This window comes from Giraffa tippelskirchi, chromosome 1, assembly GCF_054371585.1.
Source record: "Giraffa tippelskirchi isolate mGirTip1 chromosome 1, T2T-mGirTip1v1.2.pri, whole genome shotgun sequence".
Classification (NCBI taxonomy): domain Eukaryota; kingdom Metazoa; phylum Chordata; class Mammalia; order Artiodactyla; family Giraffidae; genus Giraffa; species Giraffa tippelskirchi.
Window position 1 is genome coordinate 203,527,287 of NC_137275.1, and position 25,325 is coordinate 203,552,611.

The following is a 25,325-nucleotide window of genomic DNA, read 5'->3' on the forward strand; positions in this document are numbered from 1 at the left end:
CAAACTAAAACTGCTGTGTTAGATTTTAAACAGTCCTAGAAACCTCCTCCAGTTATTCTTTCATTCTCGTTGAAATACTGTCATTAACATCAATAAATAGCTCATGAGAAATAGACATGCAATTTTAACGCCTACACACCAATCTTGAGTGAGTGCCTGACACTGTACCTCGGTTTCAAAATACTTAACCGCTTGCATTTCATTCACAGCCCATGCTGCATCCTACAGCTTCCTTAATCTATTTTTCTGCTTTTTTTTTAAAAAAAAAAACAGGTTTAGTCTTTTGAAAAGGAAATATTGAGTGGTGACTCTTACAATACTGCCGAGCATCTGTGAATTAGAACTAGGTGTGTGGTTCTGGTGCTGATTTGTTTATGTGCTTGTACCCACAGGACACTGTACAGTTTCTGGGTGAATCACCCCATCGCCTTTCTCCAAGGCTTTGGGGGTTGATTAAAATTATCCCCTGCCTTCAGGCGCACAGCAGAAGGAGGCCGTTGTCTCTGGGAACAAGTCATAGTTTTTCTTTCATTGTCTTCCCAGACTTAGATGCTCCAATTTTTCCTTTTCATGAGTTTTTTATCCCATTATTGGCTGTCATTTCTGTCACTTCCTCCTTATTGTCATAGCACAAATGGAAGCTCACCAGTCACCAGGGATCTTTTTGTGTCTCCTGTCACCTGGGGGTCTGCACCTAACAGACTTTAAAAGATTAATTTTCTGTTTTCAGTCACAAAGGAGGACAAGAGAGTGTTTAGTCACCATGCAAACCAGGGTCCAAAGATTATTTTTACAGACACTTTACTTTTTTATTTGTGATAAAATATGCATGACATAAAATTTACCATTTTAACCTTTTTCTAATGTACAGTTCGGTGAAGCCATCAACCACTATCCACTATCTATCTTCAGAACTTTTTCATCTTCCCAAACTGAAACTCTGTCCCCAGTCAACACTAACTCCTGCCATTAGCCCCTGGCACCCCAACACTCTCCTTTATGAATTTGACTACTCTGGGTCCCTCATACAGCTGGAATTATGCAGTCCTTCTGTGGCTGGCTTAGCTCACTTAGCATAAAGTCCTCAGGGTTCATCCATATTGTAGCATGTGCCATTTTTGTTATGGCTATATCTTGTCTATATATATAAAATTTATATATATACATTTCATGTTATGTATTTTGCCATTTTATCCAAACATTTTGCTTTAGGTGGACTTGTGTGTTTTGCTGCAATATATATCATTATATGTGTTATATTAGACTGGATGTCCTGTCTTTTTTGAGGCAGTGTTCCCTGACCACCACAGTTTCAAGACTGACTCTTAACATGTACTGTATTTTGTTTATTCATCCATTAATGGACATTTAGGCCATTTCAACTTTTTGGCTACTGTAAATGATGCTGCTATGAATATAGGTTATTTTCACAGATATCTTGGCCTCACTGCTGACTGAGGGTAATAGTAACAAGACAGAGACCATATGGGAGATGGGCCTTATTTGACTTTTTCCCCCTTTTTTTCCTTCTGTCACTCAGTATGGTTCAAGTAACTGAGCTGGGCACCAGGGGTGCCAGGCATAAACATGACAGCACCCTGTGTCATACACTCCCAGGCAGGGAGGAGAACTCCACACATGCTCTGTGGGGCTGGTGAATCTGCAAGGTAGGGTTGAGTCCTACAGAAAAGATATAGCCTGGCTCAGGATCAATCAGAAAGGCTTGGCCCAGGACCTTGACAGACAGATTTAGAACAAATGTAAGGCAGAAAGCAAGAGTGGTATTGGCACAGTGCAACTTGTCCTGAGAGGCTGAAGTACCAGGAAGGTACATAGAAAGCCTGACCTCGTTAGAAAAGGAGCTTGAAGCCCATGAAGAATGAACTTGTGTATCTTGCAAAACAGCAACCCAACTAAACACAATCAAATCATTGAAGTATGTTTTACTTTACTGCAAACTTACATTGAGGTAAATGTTGAAACCCTAAAGATATAGAGAAGCTGCTATGACATCACAACACAGTTGTTTTAAAAAGTCATCATAACATAGACAACGAATGAGATGTGGTACCCTGGATTGGGATCCTGGAACTGAAAGAGGATGTTAATTTTAAAAACTGGTGAAATCCAAATAAAATCCACAGTCCACTTAATAACATACCAATGTCGGTTTCTTAGTTTTGATAAGTGAGCCATGATATGAAAGATATTAGTGATGAGAGGAACTCAGTGAAGGGTATATGAGAGCTCTGTTTTTGTAACTTTTCTGTTATATCTAAATATTTTTCAAAATAAATTTTATTAAAATTTTAAAGTCCCAGAAGTCTATGATCCTATCCTTTAATTGAATCTCTTTTCTTTTTCCTATGTTTTGCTCTAATTTATAGGAGATGTGCATTTTTATATCTGTAAAGAAAGTTACTAGATAGACTTACTATTATTGGCAGTTTTAGTTAACATTGCTCACACTTAACGTTTCTCCAATTTGTTTCAGTCTCTTTATTTTTTGTCTCTCTCCCTCACCCTTTAACACCATCACAGAACCAGTATTACATACTTTTCAGTATGCCCTATACCTCATATCGGAGAAGGCAATGGCACCCCACTCCAGTACTCTTGCCTGGAAAATCCCATAGATGGAGGAGCCTGGTAGGCTGCAGTCCATGGGGTCATGAAGAGTCAGACACGACTGAGCGACTTCACTTTCACTTTTCCCTTTCTTGCACTGGAGAAGGAAATGGCAACCCACTCCAGTATTCTTGCCTGGAGAATCCCAGGGACGGTGGAGCCTGGTGGGCTGCCATCTATGGGGTCGCACAGAGTTGGACACGACTGAAGCGACTTAGCAGCAGCAGTAGCATACCTCATATATTAATACAAATGTGTAAACACATGTACATCAGTGGCAAATGTCTGTCTTTGTTGAGTTTTATAGAAAAGGAATCATAAGGTAGATGATTGACTGATTGATTGAAAGATAATCTGTGCACCTTCTTTCTTTACTTCACAGCATAAACATCCTACAATTCAAGAGATAAAGGTATAATTAAAAATATTAAATAGGCAAATAACATTTCAGGTAATGTATTTTGCCATTTTATCCAAACATTTTGCTTTAGGTGGACTTCTGCATTTTGCTGCAATATATATCATTATATGTATTATATTAGACTGGATGTCCTGTCTTTTTTGAGGCAGTGTTCCCTGACCACCACAGTTTCAAGACTGACTCTTAGAATCCACCCTAGGCTGGAGCCAAGGCCTGACCTTTTCTCTCTGGTACATTCCCTGTGTGGCTTAGGTCTCCCAAGACTGGGCAGGATGGAGGATGAGTGGAGAAGGCAATGACTTATCTTATTCTTATCTCACTGGCGATGTTTCAGTTGGACATTGGTGCCACTTAGGTGACATTAAGTACAGTCACATGGCTCTGCAATCATCACCAATATCCATCTGCAGAACACTTCCATTTTTTCAAGCTGAAACTCTGTATCTATTAAACAACAACTTCTCATTCCCCATCCTCCAGACTTGGCACCCATCTTTCTTCTCACTGTCTGTTTGTCTGATTTGAATCTTTGTTTTGGGGAGCTTTGGTGGGTTCTCAGAAGAGGGCCTTAGGCCCCTAAGACCCTAACAGAGTCAAGGACTATGTAGGGCTGTCCCTGACTGTTGGGCATCCTCTCTCAGGATGCCTCCCAAGGGCACATCCATGATTTCTGTCTGCTCTCAGGAGCCATGCCACTTAGCCTCCCCACTCTGCCCTCAGAATGCCCCTAGCTAGTTCCTGACACAGAGATTTCACCAAGCCAGGGTTAGTCGACAGCTTGGGAGTACATACACCTTGTTTTCCAGAGATTCTCTTAAACCCTCCTCAGTTGGCAGATGCTGGGGAAAACAGTCCATGCAAAGGCAAGGCACTCTGCAGCTTCTTCAAAGAGACTTTCCCTTACACTTCTCACCACACCAACCCTCCCTTCCGGGTCCATCTGAGGACACAGAACAGGTTCTGCTGCCTTCTTGGCAAGTGTTCCCAGAAAGTCTGTTCTCTCTCAGAAGGAGTGGGCCCTTTGTTCTCTTGCAGCCTGAGATTGGAGGAGTCCCCATGACAGTCTACTGTACAAGGGCACACTTTCCCACTTTCCATTATGAATATAAAATGAAGACTCCAAGAGTTAAGGCAGAGGGTGGAGGTACACAGCAGGGAGGTGACATACTCTCTCTTTGGCCAAATTTTACTCAGGATTTTTGGAGCTCTTTTTTTTTTTTTTTTTTTTTTTTAATGATTTATTTAATTGGAGACTAACTACTTTACAATATTCTGGTGGTTTTGGCCATACATTGACATGAATCAGCCACAGGTATACTTGTGCCCCCTATCCTGAATCCCCCTCCTCACCTCCCTCCCCAACCCATCCCTCTTTTTAAGCTAAGCCTCTACTTGGGGATTCTGCATTGTCCCACTTTAGGAAGAATCCTGGGAAGTCTGTTTAGTCACCCCTCTCCACATCCTCTACATCTGATCACCCTCGGTGTTTGACTAGGTTCCTCATCCTCCACTACCACCCACCCCCTACCCCATGGTGATGTCCGATCACCCTGGCCTGCCTTCATCAGGAATCCTGTTAGGATGGGTTAGCCAGAATCCTCCCTCATCCTTAATGGTCCTCATAGTGACTTTTCATCCACTGACTCCTATCCTCCTCCTTGACCATAAATTCCCACTTGTTCACATCGTATTCAGAGTGGACCCTGATCTCTCTCCTATTGTAGTAGACCTTTCCTTGAATAAAATTGGCCTTACAGTTCTTTAACAAGTGTCAATAAGATTTTACTTTTTAATTGAAATATAGCTGATAATACAGTTTTATGTGAGTCTCAGATATACTACAAGACAATTTGACATTTGCACAGGTTATGAAGTGATCACCACTATGCATCTAGTAACCATCTGTGTCCATACAAAGTTACTATGTTATTGACCATATTTCTCATGCTATACAGTATATCCCCATGACTCATTTATTACAATAACTAGAAATTTGTACCTCTTAATCTCCTTCGCCTATTTTGCCCAAACCCTCTCATGGTGACCATCTATTTGTTCTCTGTATCTATGAGTCTGTTTCTGTTGTGTTTTGTTTATTTTGTTTTTTATTAGCCTAACACCAATTAGATACATCAATTTTGTTGCACATGGCAACATTCCTTTTTTATGACTGAGTAATATTTCATTGGGTATATATTGGGTTAGCCAAAAATTTTGTTCAAGTTTTTCTGTAACATCTTACGGATGAACTTTTTTAGCCAAGCCAATATATACCACATATTCTTTACCCATTTATCTGTTGGTGAACATTTAGGTTGTGTTCATATCTTGGCTATTGTAAAGAATGCTAATGTGAACATTGACACGCATGTATCAATTCAAATTAGTGTTTTTGTTTTCTTCAGGAAAAACCCCAGAAATGAAATTGTTGGATCATATAATAGTTCTACTTTTAATTTTTTGAGGAACTTCCATACTGTTTATCATAGTGTCTGCATCAACTCAGTCCCCCATCAACAGTAAACAAGGGTTCTCTTTTCTCCATGTACTTAACAATACGTGTTCTCTATGTTGTATTTTTGATGATAGTCATTCTGATGGTGTGAAGTGTTTTCTCATTAGAACTTAACTGGTGATTAGCAATGTTGAGCATCTTCTCATGTGTCTGTTGACCAATCTGTATGTCTTCTCTGGAAAAATAAATATTTAGCTCCTTGACCCATTTTAAATCAAATTACTTGGGCTTTTTGTTGTTGAATTTTATGAGTTCTTTGTATATTTTGGAAATTAACCCCTTATCAAATATATCATTTGTAAATATCTTATTTCATTCATTAGGCTGCATTTTCCTTTTGTCGATAGTTTTCTCTTCTATGCAAAAGTGTTTTAGTTTCATGTAGTCCAATTGTTATGATTTCACATTGTCCAATTGTTATGACTTATGACTATACAGTGGAAATGAGAAATAGATTTAAGGAACTAGATCTGATAGAGTGCCTGATGAACTATGGATGGAGGTTCGTAACATTGTACAGGAGACAGGGATCAAGACCATCCCCAAGAAAAGGAAATGCAAAAAAGCAAAATGGCTGTCTGAGGAGGCCTTACAAATAGCTGTGAAGAGAAGAAAGCCAGAAAGCAAAGGAGAAAAGGAAAGATATTCCCATTTGAATGCAGAGTTCCAAAGAATAGCAAAGAGAGATAAGAAAGCCTTCCTCAGTGATCAGTGCAAAGAAATAGAGGAAAACAATAGAATGGGAAAGATGAGAGAGCTCTTCAAGAAAATTAGAGATACCAAGGGAATATTTCATGCAAAGATAGGCTCAATAAGGGACAGAAATGGTATGGACCTAACAGAAGCAGAAGATATTAAGAAGAGGTGGCAAGAATACACAGAAGTGTACAAAAAAGATCTTCATGACCCAGATAATCACGATGGTGTGATCACTCATACTCGCCTAGAGCCAGACGTCCTGGAATGTGAAGTCAAGTGGGCCTTAGAAAGCATCACTGTGAACAAAGCTAGTGGAGGTGATGGAATTCCAGTTGAGCTATTTCAAACCCTAAAAGACGATGCTGTGAAAGTGCTGTCAACATGTCAGCAAATTTGGAAAACTCAGCAGTGGCCATAGGACTGGAAAATGTAAGTTTTCATTCCAATCCCAAAGAAAGGCAATGCCAAAGAATGCTCAAACTACCACACAATTGCAGTCATCTCACACTAGCAAAGTAATGCTCAAAATTCTCCAAGCCAGGCTTTAGCAATACATGAACCGTGAACTTCCAGATGTTCAAGCTGGTTTTAGAAAAGGTAGAGGAACCAGAGATGAAATTTCCAACATCCGCTGGATCATCGAAGAAGCAAGAGAGTTCCATAAAAACATTTATTTCTGCTTTATTGAATATGCCAAAGCCTTTGACTGTATGGATCACAATAAACTGTGGAAAATTCTGAAAGAGATGGGAATACCAGGACACCTGACCTACCTCTTGAGAAACCTGTATGCAGATCAGGAAGCAACAGTTAGAACTGGACATGGAACAACAGACTGGTTCCAAATAGGAAAAGGAGTACGTCAAGGCTGTCTATTGTCTCCCTCCTTATTTTACTTAAATGCAGAGTACATGAGAAACGCTGGGCTGGATGAAGCACAAGCTGGAATGAAGACTGCCAGGAGAAATATCAATAACCTCAGATATGCACATGACACCACCTTTATGGCAGAAAGTGAAGAAGAACTCAAGAGGCTCTTGATGAAAGTGAAAGAGAAGAGTGAAAAAGTTGGCTTAAACCTCAACATTCAGAAAACTAAGATCATGGCATATGGTCCCATCACTTCATGGCAAATAGATGGGGAAACAGCAGAAACAGTGGCTGACTTTATTTTTCTGGGCTCCAAAATCACTGCAGATGTTGATTGCAGCCATGAAATTAAAAGATGCTTACTCCTTGGAAGGAAAGTTATGACCAACCTAGACAGCATATTAAAAAGCAGAGTCATTACTTTGTCAAGAAAGGTCTGTCTAGTTAAGGCTATGGTTTTTCCAGTGGTCATGTATGGATGTGCGAGTTGGACTGTGAAGGAAGCTGAGCGCTGAAGAATTGATGCTTTTGAACTGTGGTGTTGGAGAAGACTCTTGAGAGTCCCTTGGACTGCAAGGAGATCCAACCAGTCCATCCTAAAGAAGATCAGTCCTGGGTGTTCATTGGAAGGTCTGAGGTTGAAGCTGAAACTCCAATACTTTGGCCACCTGATACCAAGAGCTGACTCATTGGAAAAGACCCTGATGCTGGGAAAGTTTGAGGGCAGGAGGAGACAACAGAGGATGAGATGGTTAGATGGCATCACCAACTCAGTGGACGTGGGTTTGGGTGGACTCCGGGAGCTGGTGACAGACAGGGAGGCCTGGCGTGCTGCGGTTAATGGGGTCACAAACAGTCGGACACGACTGAGCAACTGAACTGAACTGAACTGAGTCCAATTGTTTATTTTTTGTTTTGTTTCCCTTGTCTGAGGAAATAGATTTTAAAAACATTGCTAATGTCAATGATAAAGAGTGTATTCTCCATAACATCTTCTAGGAGTTTTGTCATTTCAGGTCTTACAATACATTTAACCCATTTTGAGTTTATTTTTGTGTACATTGTGAGAAAGCAGCCCAGTTTGATTCTTTGGCACATAGCTGTTTAGTTTTCCCAACACCATATATTGAAGAGACTGTCTTTTTCCACTATATATTATTACATCCAGTGTCATAGATTAATTGACCAACTGTGTAAGCATGGGTTTATTTCTAGACTCATTTTCTATTCCTTTGATCTATGTGTCTGTTTGTTAATGCCAGTACCATACTGTTTAGATTATTGTAGTTTTGAGTATAACTTGAAATTAGGGAATGTGATATTTCCATCTTGGTTCTTTTTCAAGGTTGTTTTGGCTATTTGAAGCTTTTTGTTTTTGTACAAGTTTTAGAATTACTTGTTCTACTTCTGTGAAAAATGCCATTGTTATTTTAATAGGAATTGCTTTGAATCTGTAGATTGCCTTGTGTAGTATGCTCTTTTTAACAATATTAATTCTTCCAACCTATGAGCATGGTATCTTATATCAATACATATAATATATAGAGATAGATAGATATAGACATAGATATAGATATATTTCATTTGGTCTAATGTGTTGTTTAAGGTCACTATTTCCTTATTGATTTTCTATCTGGATGATTGGTCCTTTGAAATTACTGGGATGTTAAAGTCCCCTACTGTCATTGTATTACTGTAAATTTTTCCATTTATGTTAGTTAGTATTTACTTTATGTATTTATGTGCTCCTATATTAGCTGCATATATATTTATAAATTAAAATGATAAATTATAACAGGATACTGCAATTGTTATACCTTCTTGTTGAATTGATTCCTTTATCATTGTTGAACGTACCTCTTTGTCTTGTTACTGTCTTTGTGTTAAGCCTACTTTTCCTGGAATAAGTATTGCTACCCAACTTTCTTTTCATTTCCAGTTGTATTGAATACTTTTTCACAGCTTTTCACTTTCAGTCCATGTGTGTCTTTAGGAGTAAAGTAAGTCTGATTTTTGAAGAAGGAAATGGCAATCCACTCCAGTATTCTTGCCTGGAAAATCCCATGGACGGAGGATCCTGGCAGGCTACAGTCCATGGGGTCGCAAAGGGTCGGACACGACTGAGCGACTTCACAAGAAGTCTGATTTAGGCAGCATGTATGTGAGTCAGGTTTTTGTATTCATGTAGGCCACTCTATATCTTTTGATTGGAGCATTTAGCCCATTTATGAGTAATTATTTATCTATATGTTCTTTTGACATCTTATTCATTGCTTTCTGGTTGTTTGTATAGATTTTCTTTTGCTTTCTTCCCTTGTGATTTGATTTCTATCTTTAGTGTTGTGTTTGGATTCATTTTCTTTTGTGTGTGTGTATCTATTATAAAGGGTTTTGGTTTGTGATTACCATAAGTTCCCTGTCTTATCTGTTTATCTGTCTATCTGATTATATTAAGTTAATAGTCTTTTAAGTATGAAGAGATTCTAACAACCTTGAAGTTTTACTTCTCTCCCATGTTTAACATTTTTGACATCATATTTTATATTATTTTGCTTTGTGTATCCCTTAACTACTTGTTATGGATATAGATGATTTTCCTACTTTGTCTTTTAACCTTTCTACTAGCTTTATATGCGGCTGATCTACTACATTGGCTGTATGTTTTTCTTTATCAATGATGATTTTTCTTTCATAATTTTCGTATTTCTAGATATGGTAATTGCTTTTCTGCTTAGAGAAGCTCCTTTGGCATTTCTTGTGAAGTCAGTTTACTATTCTAAACTCTTTTAGCTTTTACTTCTCTGTAAAAATACTTTCCTTCAAATATGAATGATAAACTTGCCAGGTAGAATTTTTTTGGTTGCAATCTTACCGCTTTCACTGACTTGCAAATTTTCTACTCAAAGGTCATCTGATGGTCTAATGGGAGTTCCTTTGTATGCAAATATACACGTTTCTCTTCCCTCAATGCTTTTAAGAGTCTCTCTAATCTTTATTTAATTTCTTTCATTTTAATCATAATTTTTCTTGATGGATCTCTTTGGTTCATCTTGTTCAGGACTTTCTGTGTTTCCTGGATCTTGATGTATGTTTTCTTTCAGAGTTCAGGGAAGTTTTCTAATTTTCTATTATTTCTCCAAATATCCTTTCTGCCCCCTTCTCATTCTCTTCTCCTTCTGGGACCTCTATAATGTGAATGTTAGAATGCTTGATGTTGTCTCAGAGGTCCCTCAAAAAAGTCCCTTAAAAGTTCTTTATTAAAAAAAAACAAAACTATTTTCATTTTTTTAAATTCTTTTCTTCTTCTGTTCAGTTTTAGTGATTTCCACTACTCGCTCTTCTAGTTCACAGATCCATTCTTCTGTATTATCTAATTTTTTCTATATGTGCATATCCTTTAATAACAGTCACTTTAGCTGTAAACAAACAAAGAAAGGAAGACAAGAAGAATTTAACACATGATACTTCCACAACTTTGGGTCAAATCAGGCATACGTGAAGCTTTAAAACATATATTGTTTGTATAGAGGCTATAACTACCACTTTGATTATGCACATCTTCTAAAATATTATTATCAAAGATTGCATGTAAAGTTAGAGAAAACAATAATATCAGAAAAATTTTGTCTTAAAATTTGGATAAAGTCTTTTAAGAAACTCTTACATTGACTCTCAAACCATTGATTTTTATATCAGAATATCAGTTTGCCATACATAAAAAACTATCAAAAATTTACTGATGGACCTATACTAATGTGACTGTTTATATTTACATTAAGCAGACTCTTTTACCAAGTTCTTTATATGCAAATTACCATTTGTCTTATGTCAAATTCATTAAAAAGTTAGAAACAAAAGAATGTTATTAGAAATAATTCATTTGAGTATGTAATTGCTTTCTATCAACAAAGACTGTTTTAAAATAAGTTAACTGAAAAATTATTATCTAATTCACTGTTGTCTGTTCTAGTATACTTTATTTCAGTTATTGCATTCTTCAGCTCTGTTTGGGTCTTCTTTATATTTTCTGTTAAAATTCTCAGTTTGTTCTTTATTCTCCTGAGCAGTTCATTGAGCATATTCATGGCAATTACCTTGAACTCTTTCATGTAGATGGCTTATCGCCACTTCATTTAGTTTAGTTTTGTTTTTTTCTGGGGTTTTGTATTATTCCTTTGTCCAAATCTCCGTGTTTATTACTATGTATTAGGTATGTCAGTTACATTTCCTGATCTCAGAGAAGTGGTCTCATGTAATAGACATTCTATAAGACCCAGAAGCACACTCCTCTCTATTCCTCAGAGCTATAATCTCTAGAGGTGTCACCTGTGTGGGCCTTTCTGTTGTGGTGAGGCCATAACTACTGTGAGTGCATTGGTAGGCAGGGCTGCCCTGATGGCCCTGACAGGCCCTGTCTCATGCAGTGGTTGCTGGCTCAGTGGTGAGTAGGGCCAAGTCATGGTGCTGCTGACTTCATGACCTGGATGTGTCCTGGGATGTGTACCAGTACACTGGTGGTCAAGACTGACTCCAGTTGTCTCCTATGCAACTTATGGGTTCCCTGGACTGGTGCCAGTTAGCTGCTGGTAAGGATCGGGTCCCAGAGCAGCTGATGTGGGGCCTAGGGGAGCTAAAGCTGGTTCCAGTCCACTGATGGGAGGGGCTGGGTCTCAGCTTGGCAGGCAATGGGACCAAAGGGAGTTGGGGTCTGGTGCTGGCCTGACAGTGGACAGGTAAGTCGTTGGCCCTTATAGGCTATAAGAAGGACTTCAAAATTGTGCTTACCAGTACCAATGTCCCTGTGGTAGAAGAAGTTCCCCAAAATGGAACATCTGTGTTCTCGAGGGGAGTCCTGGTTGCCACCTTTCTCTTCCGGAGGCTCTCTAAGATCAGCAAGTGGATTTGATTCAGGCTCCTTTTGAATTACTGCCTTTGTGCTGTGTCTCAGAGCTTGTGAGATATTCTGTGAACTTTTAAAAAGCACAATCTCTGTTTCCTATAGCCCTCCAACTCTCCCATACTCAAGCTCTGGTTGCCTTCAAAGCTAGACATTCTGGGAGCCCCTCTTCCTGGTATAAGACCCCTTGGTTGTAATGTCCAATGTGGGATCCTTCACTCCTTGGGGAAAACCTCCACAATTGTGATTATTCTCCCATTTGTGGGTCACCTACCCAACTATGTGGGTTTTGATTATACCATATCTCTGCCTCTCCTACCTATCCCATTGATATGGAAAATCTTTTCTGCTAGTCTTCATATTGTTCCCATTGATGGCTGCCCTGTAACAGCTATAATTGTGATGTGCCCATGGGAGAAGGTAAGCTCAGGGTTTCTTTACTCTGCTATCTTGGCCACACCTCCAGAAATAGTATTTTGTTCAACAATGCTCCAGATGTGTCTTCTCTTACATTTGGTAGGCTTCCAGGGTGGGTTTCAGGGTGACCAGGAAGTGCAAGCAGGACAGGCAGGACAGTGGCCAGAAGGCTGTTGCAAATACCCAGGACCTGTGGGAATAGCACAGCCATATTCCAAAAGATCAGTGTTTAATTTTTAAGTTATACTACACTTCTTTCAGAATAATTTTATCTAGCTATTTTGGGAAATGCTAGATATGAGGGCATGAAAAGTGAAATCACTGCCTGCCCTGGAGGAGACAGATATATAGGGCAATATTGGCTTTGTTTTTTGGATCAACTTTATCACAGGTAGCATCACTACAGAATGTTCAGTGCATGCATGCTCCAGTGCTCAGTGGTGTCGGACACTTTGTGTCCCCACAGACTGCAGCCCATCAGGCTCCACTGTCCCTGAGATATTCCAGGCAAGAATACTGGAGTGGGTTGCCCTTCCCTTCTCCATGGTATCTTTCTGACCCAGGGGTTGAACCCACATCTCTTGTGTCTCCTGCGCTGGCAGGCAGATTCTTTACCACTGACCCGCTTGGGAAGCCTGGAGAACATTCAGTGCTAAGCCCCAATTCGGAGAAGCTTCCAAAGACCAGAATCTGGGCATAGATGGGTTCCCCGAAATGATTATCCCGGGATCCTTTCAAGCACTAGATTGGCAAGAAGGGTGGGTTAAGGCAGGTGTTTTAACTGAGAGATGATAAATGTCATTGAGGGAAAACATGTGAGCTGCACAGGCCCCAGAATGCACCAATTATCTGCTGAAGGCTGGTGCTGTGCTGACACCTGGAATCTCACACACCTGACAGACTGTCTCTACTGTAAGACACACCCGCTGAGATGTGAGCTCAGCAGGCACTCAACAGCCATCATAAACTTTTAAGTAATCTTCAAAAAAAACTCTCTAGGTAAATAATCTTTACCCCTATATGAAAGTAAAAAAAAAGAAAGGCAGTGTGTACACACATGCATGTGTGTTTGTGTATTTGTATTTGTGTATGTGTGTTTGTATAAATATCACTGATATTTATACTATAACACGTAATGCAGAGTACAGACCACTGTATGATCATGGTGATGCTGCTACTGACAGAAGCAAACTTCACTTCATCACAGAAGGCAGCATATAGGCACTTGCCTTACCAATCCCCACTGTGATATCAACTCTTCAGTTTTATCGGCTCCATAAAACTGATCTTACGAAATGTAGTCATACTTTGTATATTCCTATTATTAATATCCTACATGGTCAGATTATATATATAAACATGTAGGGATAGAAGCACTTCATTTGTTGTTCAGTCGCTCAGTCGTGTCCAACTCTTTGTGACCCCACGCACTGTGGCACACTAGGGTTCCCTGTCCTTCACTATCTCCCGGAGTTTGATAAAACTCAAGGCCATTGAGTCAATGATGCCTTCCAACCATCTCATCCTCTGTCACCTGCTTCTCCTCTTGCCCTCAATCTTTCCCAGCACCGGGGTCTTTTCCAATGAGTCAGCTCTTTGCATTAGGTAGCCAAACTATTGGAGCTTCAGCATCAGTCCTTTCATTGAATATTCATGATTGATTTCTTTTAGGATTAACTGATTTGAACTTCCTGCAGTGCAAGGGACTTTCAAGAGTCTTATCCAGCACCACAGTTTGAAAGCATCAATTTTTGGTACGCAGCCTTCTTTATGGTCCAACTCTCACATCTGTACTTGACTACTGGAAAAACCATAGTTTTGAAGATATGGACTTTGTTGGCAAAGTGATATCTCTACTTTCAAAGACACTGTCTAGGTTTGTCATAGCTTTCCTTCCAAGGAGCAAGCGTCTTTTTATCTTGTGGTGAAGTCACTCCACAGTGATTTTGGAGCCCAAGAAAATAAAAGCTATCACTGTTTCCACTTTTCCCCCTTCTATTTGCCATGAAGTGATGGGACCAGACGCCACGATCTTAGTTTTTTAAATGTTGAGTTTTAAGCTAGCTTTTTCGATCACCTCTTTTACCTTCACCAAGAGGCTCTTTGCTTTCTGCCATTAGAGTGGCATCATCTGCATACATCTGAGGTTGCTGATATTTCTGCCAGCAATCTTGATTCTAACTTGTGCTTCAACCAGCCCAACATTTCACATGATGTACTCTGCATATAAGTTAAATAAGCAGGGTGACAAATATACAGCCTTGATGTACTCCTTTCCCATTTTTGAACCATCCGTTGTTCCATGTCCAGTTCTGTTACTTCTTGACCTGCATACAGGTTTCTCAGGAGGCAGGTAAGGTGATCTGGTATTCCCATTTCTCTAATAATTTTCCACCATTTATGGTGATCCACACAGTCAGAAGCTTTAGTGTAATCAATGAAGCAGATTTTTTTTGGAATCCCCTGGCTTTTCCTATAATCCAGTAGATGTTGACAATTTGATCTCTGGCTCCTTTGTCTAGTTCCCATAATGTGGGAGACCCAGGTTCCATCCCTGGGTCAGGAAGATCCCCTGAAAAAGAGCACAGCAACCCACTCCAGTATTCTTGCCTGGAGAATCCCATAGACAGAGGAGCCTGGCTGGTTACAGTAGTCCATGGGGACACAAAGAGTTGGACACAATTGAGTGACTATCACACAAGGGATATTAACAATTTGATCTCGGTTTCTTTGCCTTGTATAAATCCAGCTTGTATATATGGAAATTCTTGGCTTACGTACTGTTGAAGCATAGCTTGAAGGATTTTGAGCATTACCTTGCTAGCATGAGAAATGAGGGCAATTGTACAGTAGTTTGAACATTCTTTGGCATTGCCTTTCTTTGGGATTGGAATGAAAACTGACCTTTCCTAGTCCTATAGCCACTGCTGAGTTTTCCATATTTGCTGGCATATTGAGTGCAGCACTTTAACAGCATTATCTTTTCAGATTTGTAATAGCTCAGCTGAAATTCCGTCACCTCCACTGGTTTTGTTCATAGTGAGGCTTCCTAAGGCCCACTTGGCTTCATGCTCCAGGATGTCCTTCTCTAAGTGAGTGATTACACCATCGTGATTATTGGAGTCATTAAGACCTTTTTTGTATAGCTCTTTTGTGTATTTTTACCACCTCTTCTAAATCTCTTCTGTTTCAGTTAGATCCTTACTGTTTCTGTCCTTTATTGTGCTCATCTTTGCAAGAAATATTCCCTTGGTACCTCCGGTTTTCTTGAAGAGATCTCTAGCCTTTCCCATTTTATTGTTTTCCTCTATTTCTTTGCATTGTTCACTTAAGAAGGCTTTCTTCTCTCTCCTTGCTATTCTCTAGAACTCTGCATTCAGTTGGGTATTTTTCCCTTTCTCCTTTGCCTTTCATTTCTCTTCTTTTCTTAGTTATTCGTAAGGCCTCTTCAGACAACCACTGTACCTCCTTATGTTTCTTTTTCTTGGGGATATTTTAGGTCACCACCTCCTGTATAATGTTATGAACCTCCATCCATAGTTCTTCAGGTGCTCAGTCGACTAGATCTAATCCCTTGAATCAATTCATCACCTCTTCTGTATAATCATAAAGGATTTAATTTAGGTCATACCTGAAAGGTCTAGTGGTTTTCCCTACTTTCTTCTATTTAAGCATGAATTTTGCAATAAGGAGCTGATGACTGGAGCCACAGTCTGCTCCTGGTCTTGTTTTTGCTGACTGTATAGAGGGGAGCATACTCAGTTTTCATTTGCTTACATCAGCCATCACTGGGGGAAAAAAAATACTGAATGAGACAGAATTTGTGAATGATTAGGAAATAGTTACTTTGTTCTCTCTTTAGCTGAGAAAGGTGTTACACTCCTTTCCCACCTTTCATTGATATGGAGTGCAGAGATGCTCACAGAGAGGAGGGCACACGGCCCCACAGCCAGCCTGACTTCTTTCTGAATTTCAGTGTCCTCTCTTCTGCCATCTCCTGAAACTAAGACAGAGAAAGGGGAGAAAATGGAGAAAGGTTGAGGTTTCACTGTTCTCATTCATAAAGGCCACAATTAAAGTCCATGGGTCACTGTCTCCGAAGCAGGAGGCCTGGAACCAGCCCACAGGCTCCATGCTCTCTTTGATCAGCCCTCACATCCCTCCAAATTGAAGAGGAAAAATGGAAACAGTGACTATTTTATTTTCTTGGACTCCACTGCAGATGGTGACTGCAGCCATGAAATTAAAAGACACTTGCTGTTTGGAAGAAAAGCTATGACAAACCTAGACAGTGTATTTAAAAGCAGAGATGTCACTTTGCCAACAAGGGTCCAAATAGTCAAAGCTATGGTTTTTCTAGGGAGATTTGTACTATAAGGAAGGCTGAGAACCAAAGAATTGGTACCTTCAAACTGTACTGCTAGAGAAGACTCTTAACAGTCTCTTGGACAGCAGGAAGCTCAAACCAGTGAATCCTAAAGGAAATCAACACTGAATATTCACTGGAAGGACTAATGCTGAAGTTGACATTCCAATACTTTGGTCACCTGATGTGAATAGCTGACTTATTGGAAAAGACCCTTATGCTGGGAAAGATTGAGGGTAGGAAAAGTGAGCGACAGAGGATGAGATGGTTGGATGGCATCACTGACTCAATGGCCATGAGTTTTAGCAAACTACAGGAGATAGTGAAGGACAGGGAACACTGGCATGCTGCCCTCCATAGGATGCAAAATGTTGGACACAACTGAGCAACTGAACAACAAAACAACGCATCCCTCCATGTGTGCTTCTGGCTCTGTTCAGACCAATTCTCAATCATCTCACCCCTGGAACTGAACCTCATCAGCTTGGTATGGAACAAATGCTCCAACACCAGCAAAATCCTTGGAGTACCCTGATATCTTTGCACATCAATCATGATTTCTTGCATCTACGATGTCAGTTCTACCATTATTCTTATATGTGCTCAAAGGACTCCAACCAAATAGCAAACTTTCTGTGATAATGCTTTACACCTTAATGCAGGTAGGATTTCTATGAAGAGACAGAAAGAAAGAACCAGAGCCAAGAGCCTCACAGAGTCACCCCTTACACATAGAAAACTCAGGTGAAGGGAAGGATTGGGAGCCCCAGTTGGGCCCAGGCTTCTTCAGGGGAAAGATGAAGCATCTGCTTAGTGGCCTGAGGCATGCATGAGCAGACTATGCCCCTGGATGCTGGCAACAGATAAGTAACATGTGAGTTGAGACTCCAATCAATTCTATACCTTGGAATCAGTCATCATCCTCAGGGAGCAAAGAGTTTCTGGATCACACTGGCAAACAGATCAATACAGAGCTCCTCTCTTGTAGAGGTGACTGAAGGGGTAGGTAGCTCCCAGCTGCCTGCTTCTTCAGTGCAGGAAAAGCAGCTCTGAAATTTTGATGCCCTGACTACGCAGTGCATGCAGTGCTCGCTTCTTTGAAAGGGCCTAAGGATCACATTGCTCCCATGTTACTTATAATAGACCAGAGCTCAGATTCCAAGAAGTCCCTCAGGGCTGTGTTCACCCAGTTCCCCATGAGTAGGCAACAAAAGTTGCAGGAAGCAGGTCCACCGTCTGTTTACAAAATTGTCTGACTGAAGACCGATTCTATTTCCATACTAAGAAAGTTACCTGCTTACATCCAGGAGGAGGATCAGCTTACACAGCTATAATCTTCATCCACAGTAATAAACAAAACCAACAGTGTCCAGTTTACCATCAGTTAAGAGTAGAACCAACATTGCAACTCAGGGCTGATTGACTTACAAAGTATGTCCTAGTTTCCCTCTAGAAAAGCAGGAATAATAATATCTGTTTTCTCCTGGATACAACAACATGAGATGTGATCAGAAGTGTTTGTAGCTCTTCAGAAGAAAAATTATACAGTGCTACACCTGTCCTCAACCCGGTACTTAGAGACTAACTTATCTGCATCTGAAAGCTCCACACGATTTAGGAGGCCAAATCACCAGTCTTACTTGAGCCCTTTAGATAAACCTCTATTTAAGAGTTTAAAAATAAGGTGAAAAAGTCTTTTTATTGGTTCTAAGACTTGAATAAGTTAATTGGATATGTATCTGCATCTGTGTCATATGTGACTCTGTATGTACATACATGTGTACTTGTGTGTGCAGACATATGTATATTTGTACATATATGTATGTGTTCCTGTGTGGGAATTTGTGTGTCTTTGTGCATGAGTATATGTGTGTGTGAATATATGTCTGAGTGTGTGAATATGTGTCTGAGTGCCTGTGTGTGTATTTTGTCTAATAGTAGTCATTTATGGTCCCGTTTCCTTACCTGTTCAAACCAAGCACTACCTTCCAAGTCATCCTCTGAGACCTGATAATCTATTGACTCCAATAGATCTCTCTCTCTGCATTTTCTTTTGTTTTAAGGAGATATCTTCAGCTTTCATCCTATTTCTTTTATTTATTTATTTTTAAATTGAAGTATAGGCAATACAATACAGCATGGTAATTCAGTTTTATATATACACACACATATGTGTATATATATATTTTCAGATTCTTTTCCATTATTAGTTATTATAAGATATTAAGTGTAGTTCCCTGTGCTAAACAGTAGGTCCTTGTTGTTTATATATTTTATGTGTAGCAGTGTGTATATGTTAATTCCAAACATATATGGAATTAATATGCTAATTTATCCCTCCCCCATTCCCTTTCCTCTTTGGTTAAATATAAATTTGTTTTCTATGTCTGTGAGTCTATTTCTGTTTTGTGAGTTCATTTTTATCATATTTTAGGTTCCACATTTAAGTGATGCATGATATTTGTCATTCTGTCTGACTTCTTTTAATATGCTAATCTCTACATCCATTCATGTTCTGCAAATGATATTATTTCATTCTTTTTCATGGCTGAATAATATTTTAGTGTATATATATGTGTATCACGTCTTTACCCATTCAACTCTTTATAAACACCTAGGTTGCTTCCATGTCTTGGCTGTTGTAAATAGTGCTGGAATGTATATTAGGCTGCATGTTTCTTTTTGAATTAGAGTTTTCTCTGAATTTTTTAAAAGGTTTTAATTTCCTTATTATACTTAAAATGTACAAGAACATTTTATCGTTTCAGCTTTATTGAGGTATAATTGACAAATAAGAATGTAAGAAATTTAAAGTGCACTTCCCAAGATTTGATATCTGTATACATTATTACAGGATTTAGTTAGCTAATGCATCCATTACTTTATGCATTTACATATATATGTATATATAATATATATATTATATATAGGTGAGAACATTTAAGTTCTACTCAGCAAATTTCGATTCTACAACAAAGTGCTATCAATTAAACTCACAATTTTACATGTTAGAGCCTCAAACCTTTTTCATCTTATAATTGAAAGTACACCTTTTTTCACTTTTTAAAATATATATATATATATACAACTACTTTTGCTTTCCTGACTATGCCAAAGCCTTTGACTGTGTGGATCACAACAAATCATGGAAAATTCTTAAAGAGATGGGAACATCAGACTACCTGACCTGCCTCCTGAGAAATCTGTATGCAGGTCAAGAAGCAACAGTTAGAACTGGACATGGAACAACTGACTGGTTCCAAATCAGGGAAGGAATAAGTCAAGGCTGTATATTGTCACCCTGGTTATTTAACTTATATGCAGAGTACATCATACAAAATGCCAGGCTGGATGAAACACAAGCTGGAATCAAGATTGCTGGGAGAAATATCAATAACCTCAGATATGCAGATGACACCACCCTTATGGCAGAAAGTGAAGAAGAACTAAAGAGCCTAGTGATGAAAGTGAAAATGGAGAGTGAAAAAGTTGGCTTAAAACTCAACATTCAAAAAAAAAAACAAAAAACTCAACATTCAGAAAACTAAGATCAAGGAATCTAGTCCCATCACTTCATGGCAAATAGATGGGGAAACAATGGAAATATTGAGAGACTTTATTTTGGGGGGCTCCAAAATCAGTGTAGATGGTGACTGCAGCCATGAAATTAAAAGACAGTTGTTCCTTGGAAGAAAAGCTATGACCAACCTAGACAGCATATTAAAAAGCAGAGATGTTACTTTACCAACAGATGTCTGTCTAGTCAAAGCTATGGTTTTTCCAGGAGTCATGTATGGATGTGAGTTGGACTATAAAGAAAGCTGAGCACCGAAGAATTGATGCTTTTGAACTGTGGTGTTGGAGAAGACTCTTGAGAGTCCCTTGGACTGCAAGGAGATCCAACCAGCCCATCCTAAAGGAAATCAGTCCTTAATATTCATTGGAAGGATGGATGCTGAAGCTTTAACTTCAATACTTTAGCCACCTAATGCGAAGAACTGACTCTGGAAAAGACCCTGATGCTGAGAAAGATTGAAGGCAGGAGGAGAAGGGGTTGACATAGGATGAGATGGTTGGATGGCATCACTGACATGATGAACATGAATTTGGGTAGGCTCCAGGACTTGGTGATGGACAGGGAAGCCTGGCATGCTGCAGTCCATGGGGTTGCAAGGAGTTGGACATGACTGAGCAACTGAATTGAACTAATGTGTATACATCCAACCCCTGGAAAACACTTCTGCTCTCTGTTATATAAATTTGACTTTTTTTTATATTCTGCATGTAAATGACTTTATACAATATTTGTCTTTCTTTGTCTGGCTTATTTCATTTAGTATAATGCCATCAAGTTCCATTTATGCCATTGCAAAAGCAAGATTTATTTCTTTCTGAATAATATTTCATTATATATGCTTGTGTGTGTGTGTCTTTGTATGTGTGTAACATTTTCTTCATTTGTTAATGGGCACAGGTTGTTTCCAAGTCTTGACTATTGTGAATGATTTTGCAGTGAACATGGGGGTGCTTATTCGTTTTCGAGTTAATGTTTTTCTTTTCTTTGGGTAAATACTCAGAAGTGTGATTGTTGGATTATATGATAGTTATAATTTAATTTTTTAATGAATCTATACTGCTTTCCACTGTGGCTACATCAATTTACGTTCCCACCTGTAATGCATCAGGGTTCTCTTTACATCTCAAGGAACTAGAAAAAGAAATTAAGCCCAAAGTTTGTAGAAGAAATGGAATAACAAAGAGGAGAGTGGAAATAAATTGAAACTAAAAAAAAAAAAAAGACAATAGAAATAATCAACAAAAATAAGAGCTGCTTTTATGAAAAAATAAATAGACCAGCTTTAGCTATTTTTACCAAGAAAAGGGAATTCAAACAAATAAAATTATAAAATCTAGTAGATCTCTTTTAATGCAGCTTTTTGTGCCTTATACAGAAATACCCCTTATTACTGATGATGCTGAGTTAGTTCTACATGATGCTTAGAATGTAGATCTTCAATGGGAAGCTCCCCACTCCCTCCATTCTCTCTCCTGCAGGTAGCACAAGTGAGCATCTTGGAGCAGAATTACTGGAAGCTTCACAAGTGCTTGGCTCTTCACAAATGTTACCAGTCCGCTAGTCTGCTGTGGCCCCACACCCTGCCCATTCTGCTTCGTTCTCCAGTTACAGTGATTGAAAACAGAGACATCAGCCGGTAAGGGTTTCTCACTCTGACCTTTAAATCTTCCCTAAAGCCCAGCTGGGAACAGTGACCTGGAGGACATGGGTGAGAGTTCTCCAGTTAAGATAATCAAATTCTGGGGCTGGAGACACCACTCTCCTTATAGCCTTACAGCACTATAGTGAGAGAAATGCAATTACACTTAGAAATTGAGTGTTGCTTTACGTCAACAAGATATGTGGGATTAACTGAGTCCTTACAAACAGATGCCATTTTGGATTGCAGAAGCTAAGTTAAACCTTTTAAATGGAAGTCAACCTTTATTAAAATTGGGTAAGGGTGGGATTATTGAATTTTAAAGCAACTGATAGGGATTTTTCTGAAAAGACGTATGAAAGCTATTCTTTATGATGTACAGTTCTTGAAGATGAGTGCAAGAAATCTTATTCTTTATGATTAATTAAGGGAGTGTCAAATAATTGTCATAGAAGGGGTTTGTTTAAAACACAAAGGTTGCTCAAATGAATAAATAGCCATAGCTGACTGACCTTTAGTAATCCATGGAATGAAGACAAGCACTAACACAGATTGGGCTTCCCTGGTGGCTCAGATGGTAAAGAATTTGCTGCAATGCAGGAGACCCAGGTTCCATCCCTGAGTCAGAAAGGTCTCCTGGAGAAGGCAATGGCTACCCACTCCAGGATTCTTGCCTGGAGAATTCCATGGACAGAATAGCCTGACGGGCGACAGTCCAGGGGGTTCCAAAGAGTCAGACATGACTGAGTGACTAACGCCTTCACTAATACAGATGATGGGACAACAGTAACCATCTTTCTTCATGTAACAGTTTGAAATAAAAATTCTTTAATAGCTAATATTATAAAACTTATAGTTTCAAATATTTAGACAACTGCATTTTTTATTTCAACCTGCTTATTTGACTTGCCCTTAAAACTGTTACAGATGTGCATTTTAAAGGCACACAACATGCTGGAGTAAGGAGGAACTTAAAAGTCTGAACACCTGTGTTGTGAACCTGAAAGCCAAGTGACCTTGACCACCTGTGACACTGAGCAAATCACTTCACTTCTCTGAGAATCAGAATCCTCCTCAATACACAAAAACATCACCCCCCCCTTCCATTGAGTTTTCAATGATCCAGTGAGATAAGGCATGTGAAAATATTGTGTTGTGAATATTATTAGTTGTGATGCTATTAGTCATGGTAATATTAATAATTACATTTTAAATGTGATATATTTAACTCCCATCAAAAACATCCAATCTCTGTGGTAAACATAGAAATGCTAATGTCCCACCTTGCTAGCCCTGAAATGAAAACAAAACAAAGCCTGCATTTAGCTCTAAGGTAACCACCTTCACTTGGAGCACTTGACATGTTGACAACAATCACTTCAGTGAGTTTACAGGAGGAAAAAAAATCAGTCACGCTGTTTGCATTTACTATAAAGCAGCAGGTTGTTTATCTGAACTACACACTTTCTGACATTGCAAAGGCACAAGTCCGGAAAATGTCTTCCTTTTAAAAATTCTTAAAGATCTGTATTAAAGTATTTATTTAATGTATAGACTTAAATGAGGAGAAATTAATGTTAATAAATTAACATTATTGCAGCTTAATGCAATAAAACTGAATTGTATGATCTAAAGTTGCCTGGAGGTTTTGATTCTTTTAATTACCTCCTGATGTTTTCTGTTCCTTTTGAACTTTGTGAATTTTTGCAGGTTTCAACAGCTTAGGTGGGAGTCAGAAGTGCCATCCAGCAGTGGGGTTTTAGATGCCCACTGGGAAGGACAACAAAGCAGACCTAAGTGTGCTTTTCAAGGATATAATATTTCCTATTATGAAGATCCAGCAAAAGATATGAGATAGTAGCTGTTGACTAAGGAGATATAAAGAGGGAGGGTTTTCTCTTTTAACCCAGAAGTCATCTACTCTTCTAACCCAGGAGGGTGAATGTTCTTTCTATAGGTTGACAATTGTTTCCCGTTAGCAGTTTTACTTGTTCATGAGCTTTATACACTGTCTAAGAGGCTGGGCCTTTCAGGCTATGTGAGGCCATATACTGAGGCCTAGGGGATCATGTGACTTAGAAGCCTGAGGGTAAAGAAGGATCCAGGATCCATTTACCACTTCTTGGCCCAGCCCTGCTATGCTCTGAGTCTCTGACTGTGCATAATCAAATTCAGTCAATACAAAGTCAAGATTTGAATTTTAATAAGAGACAAAAATATACAAAGGCAAGGAAACCCTAGAAGACCTGAGTCATGTAGACTCAGAAAGAAATTGGCAAGTGTGGTGGAAGGTCAGGGCTTACTGTGTAACCTTTGCTCTAAAGCCATGCCTCCCTGGAGCAGGCCACAGAATCAAGGACAGTTGTCCACATTCAGACATTCAGACGTTGCATTCTCCAGTATCAGCATCTCACCTGAAGAAGATCAGGCAGAACTGGACCTCTGGCTGCTGGACCACTGGAGTTCTCACACTGTGTGCCAGGGGAGCTGCAGGGAGAATGTTGGCAGCCCTACTTAGTGCCATAGAGGGCTAGATGGACAGGCAACTTGGATCCTGCTGCCAAATGGCCCATTGCCCAGCCTGACAGCAACCTGTATCCCTCAGAGGAAAATCAACGCATGTCTTGATTAGTTTCAAATCTGGTCTAATTGAGCAAAAAGCAGCCTCCCATTGGTCCTGGGGAGAGCTTCCGTGATGGAGAATTGCATAATGAGATTGGGCAACCCAGAAGTGATGTCACAGTGAGGCCCAGAGGCCAGCATCATGGGAAAGGAACTGGGCTAACCAAAGTCAGGATATAACCCACAGCCAAGGCCCGGTTGCTCACTCATGACAATCTCCCTTTACCTGATGCCCTCTTCCTCTCTTTCTTACACTACAGCTTTTAATGGATCCCCCTTGTAGTTTTGTGGGTAACTGAGATGGTATTGTGTTGCCCAAAACGTTTGTTTGGGCTTACCATCTTATGGGAAAAACTTGAATGAACTTTTTGGCCAGACCAATAGATTTCTTTGTATGACTTAGCTTTAGATTTTTATGTTTTGGATAAGCAAGACTTTCTTTGCTCTTCTGCCCAAAGGAAAACTGGGTCTTCATATACGAAAAGATGTATTCCTGAAAAGGAATCACATGAAAAGGAATGATTTTCAATCACACAAAATTTTCAATCACATGAAAAGGAAAGATTATTTTGAATAATATTGGCTGACCCTTCACAGGGACTTGGCGTAAGGCCCAAGGAATCTTCAGTCCTAATCAGGTTGCTTAGTTAGCTTTCTGTCTGTTGAGTTTTCTT

At 39.4% G+C, this 25,325-nt stretch overlaps 1 protein-coding gene and 1 long non-coding RNA gene across 8 annotated transcripts in view; one reads left to right on the forward strand and one right to left on the reverse strand.

The window, feature by feature from the left end:
- Positions 1–2,912: 2,912 nt before the first annotated feature.
- On the reverse strand, positions 2,913–24,684 carry LOC145538898 (uncharacterized). 7 transcript variants are annotated; one of them, XR_014077319.1, is made up of 6 exons: positions 24,444–24,684; positions 16,294–16,450; positions 12,542–12,637; positions 11,919–12,103; positions 10,006–10,549; positions 2,913–3,020 (listed from the first exon to the last, which is right to left on the reverse strand). XR_014077319.1 is itself a non-coding variant. In XM_081571813.1 (5 exons), the coding sequence occupies exons 1-4, from the start codon at positions 24,551–24,553 to the stop codon at positions 10,500–10,502; spliced, it is 354 nt and encodes a 117-aa protein (XP_081427939.1). In that variant the 5' UTR covers positions 24,554–24,684; the 3' UTR covers positions 2,913–3,020; positions 10,006–10,499. The 7 variants fall into 7 exon arrangements, 4 of the variants coding, with proteins under 4 accessions (XP_081427939.1, XP_081427911.1, XP_081427920.1 ...); XR_014077318.1 differs by lacking the exon at positions 24,444–24,684 and adding an exon at positions 22,542–22,608; XM_081571813.1 differs by lacking the exon at positions 16,294–16,450 and having other exon boundaries at positions 11,919–12,016.
- The window catches only part of LOC145538912 (uncharacterized), a 37,753-nt gene continuing 34,234 nt past the window's right edge, over positions 21,807–25,325 (forward strand). Inside the window, exon 1 of the long non-coding RNA XR_014077322.1 lies at positions 21,807–22,026. This is a non-coding gene — a long non-coding RNA (uncharacterized LOC145538912). The remainder of the gene's footprint in view (positions 22,027–25,325) is intronic.

Excerpts from the sequence above, each read along its gene's own strand:
- LOC145538898 (XM_081571785.1), bottom strand. The coding sequence starts at position 24,553 with ATGGCACTAAGTAGGGCTGCCAACATTCTCCCTGCAGCTCCCCTGGCA. Across the intron at positions 12,104-12,541 it reads ACCCTGGAAGCCTACCAAAT|TTCACAGAATATCTCACAAG; the intron begins GTAAGAGAAGAC and ends GCTTTTTAAAAG. Across the intron at positions 10,550-11,918 it reads CCACAGGGACATTGGTACTG|CTAAAGTGACTGTTATTAAA; the intron begins GTAAGCACAATT and ends GTTTGTTTACAG.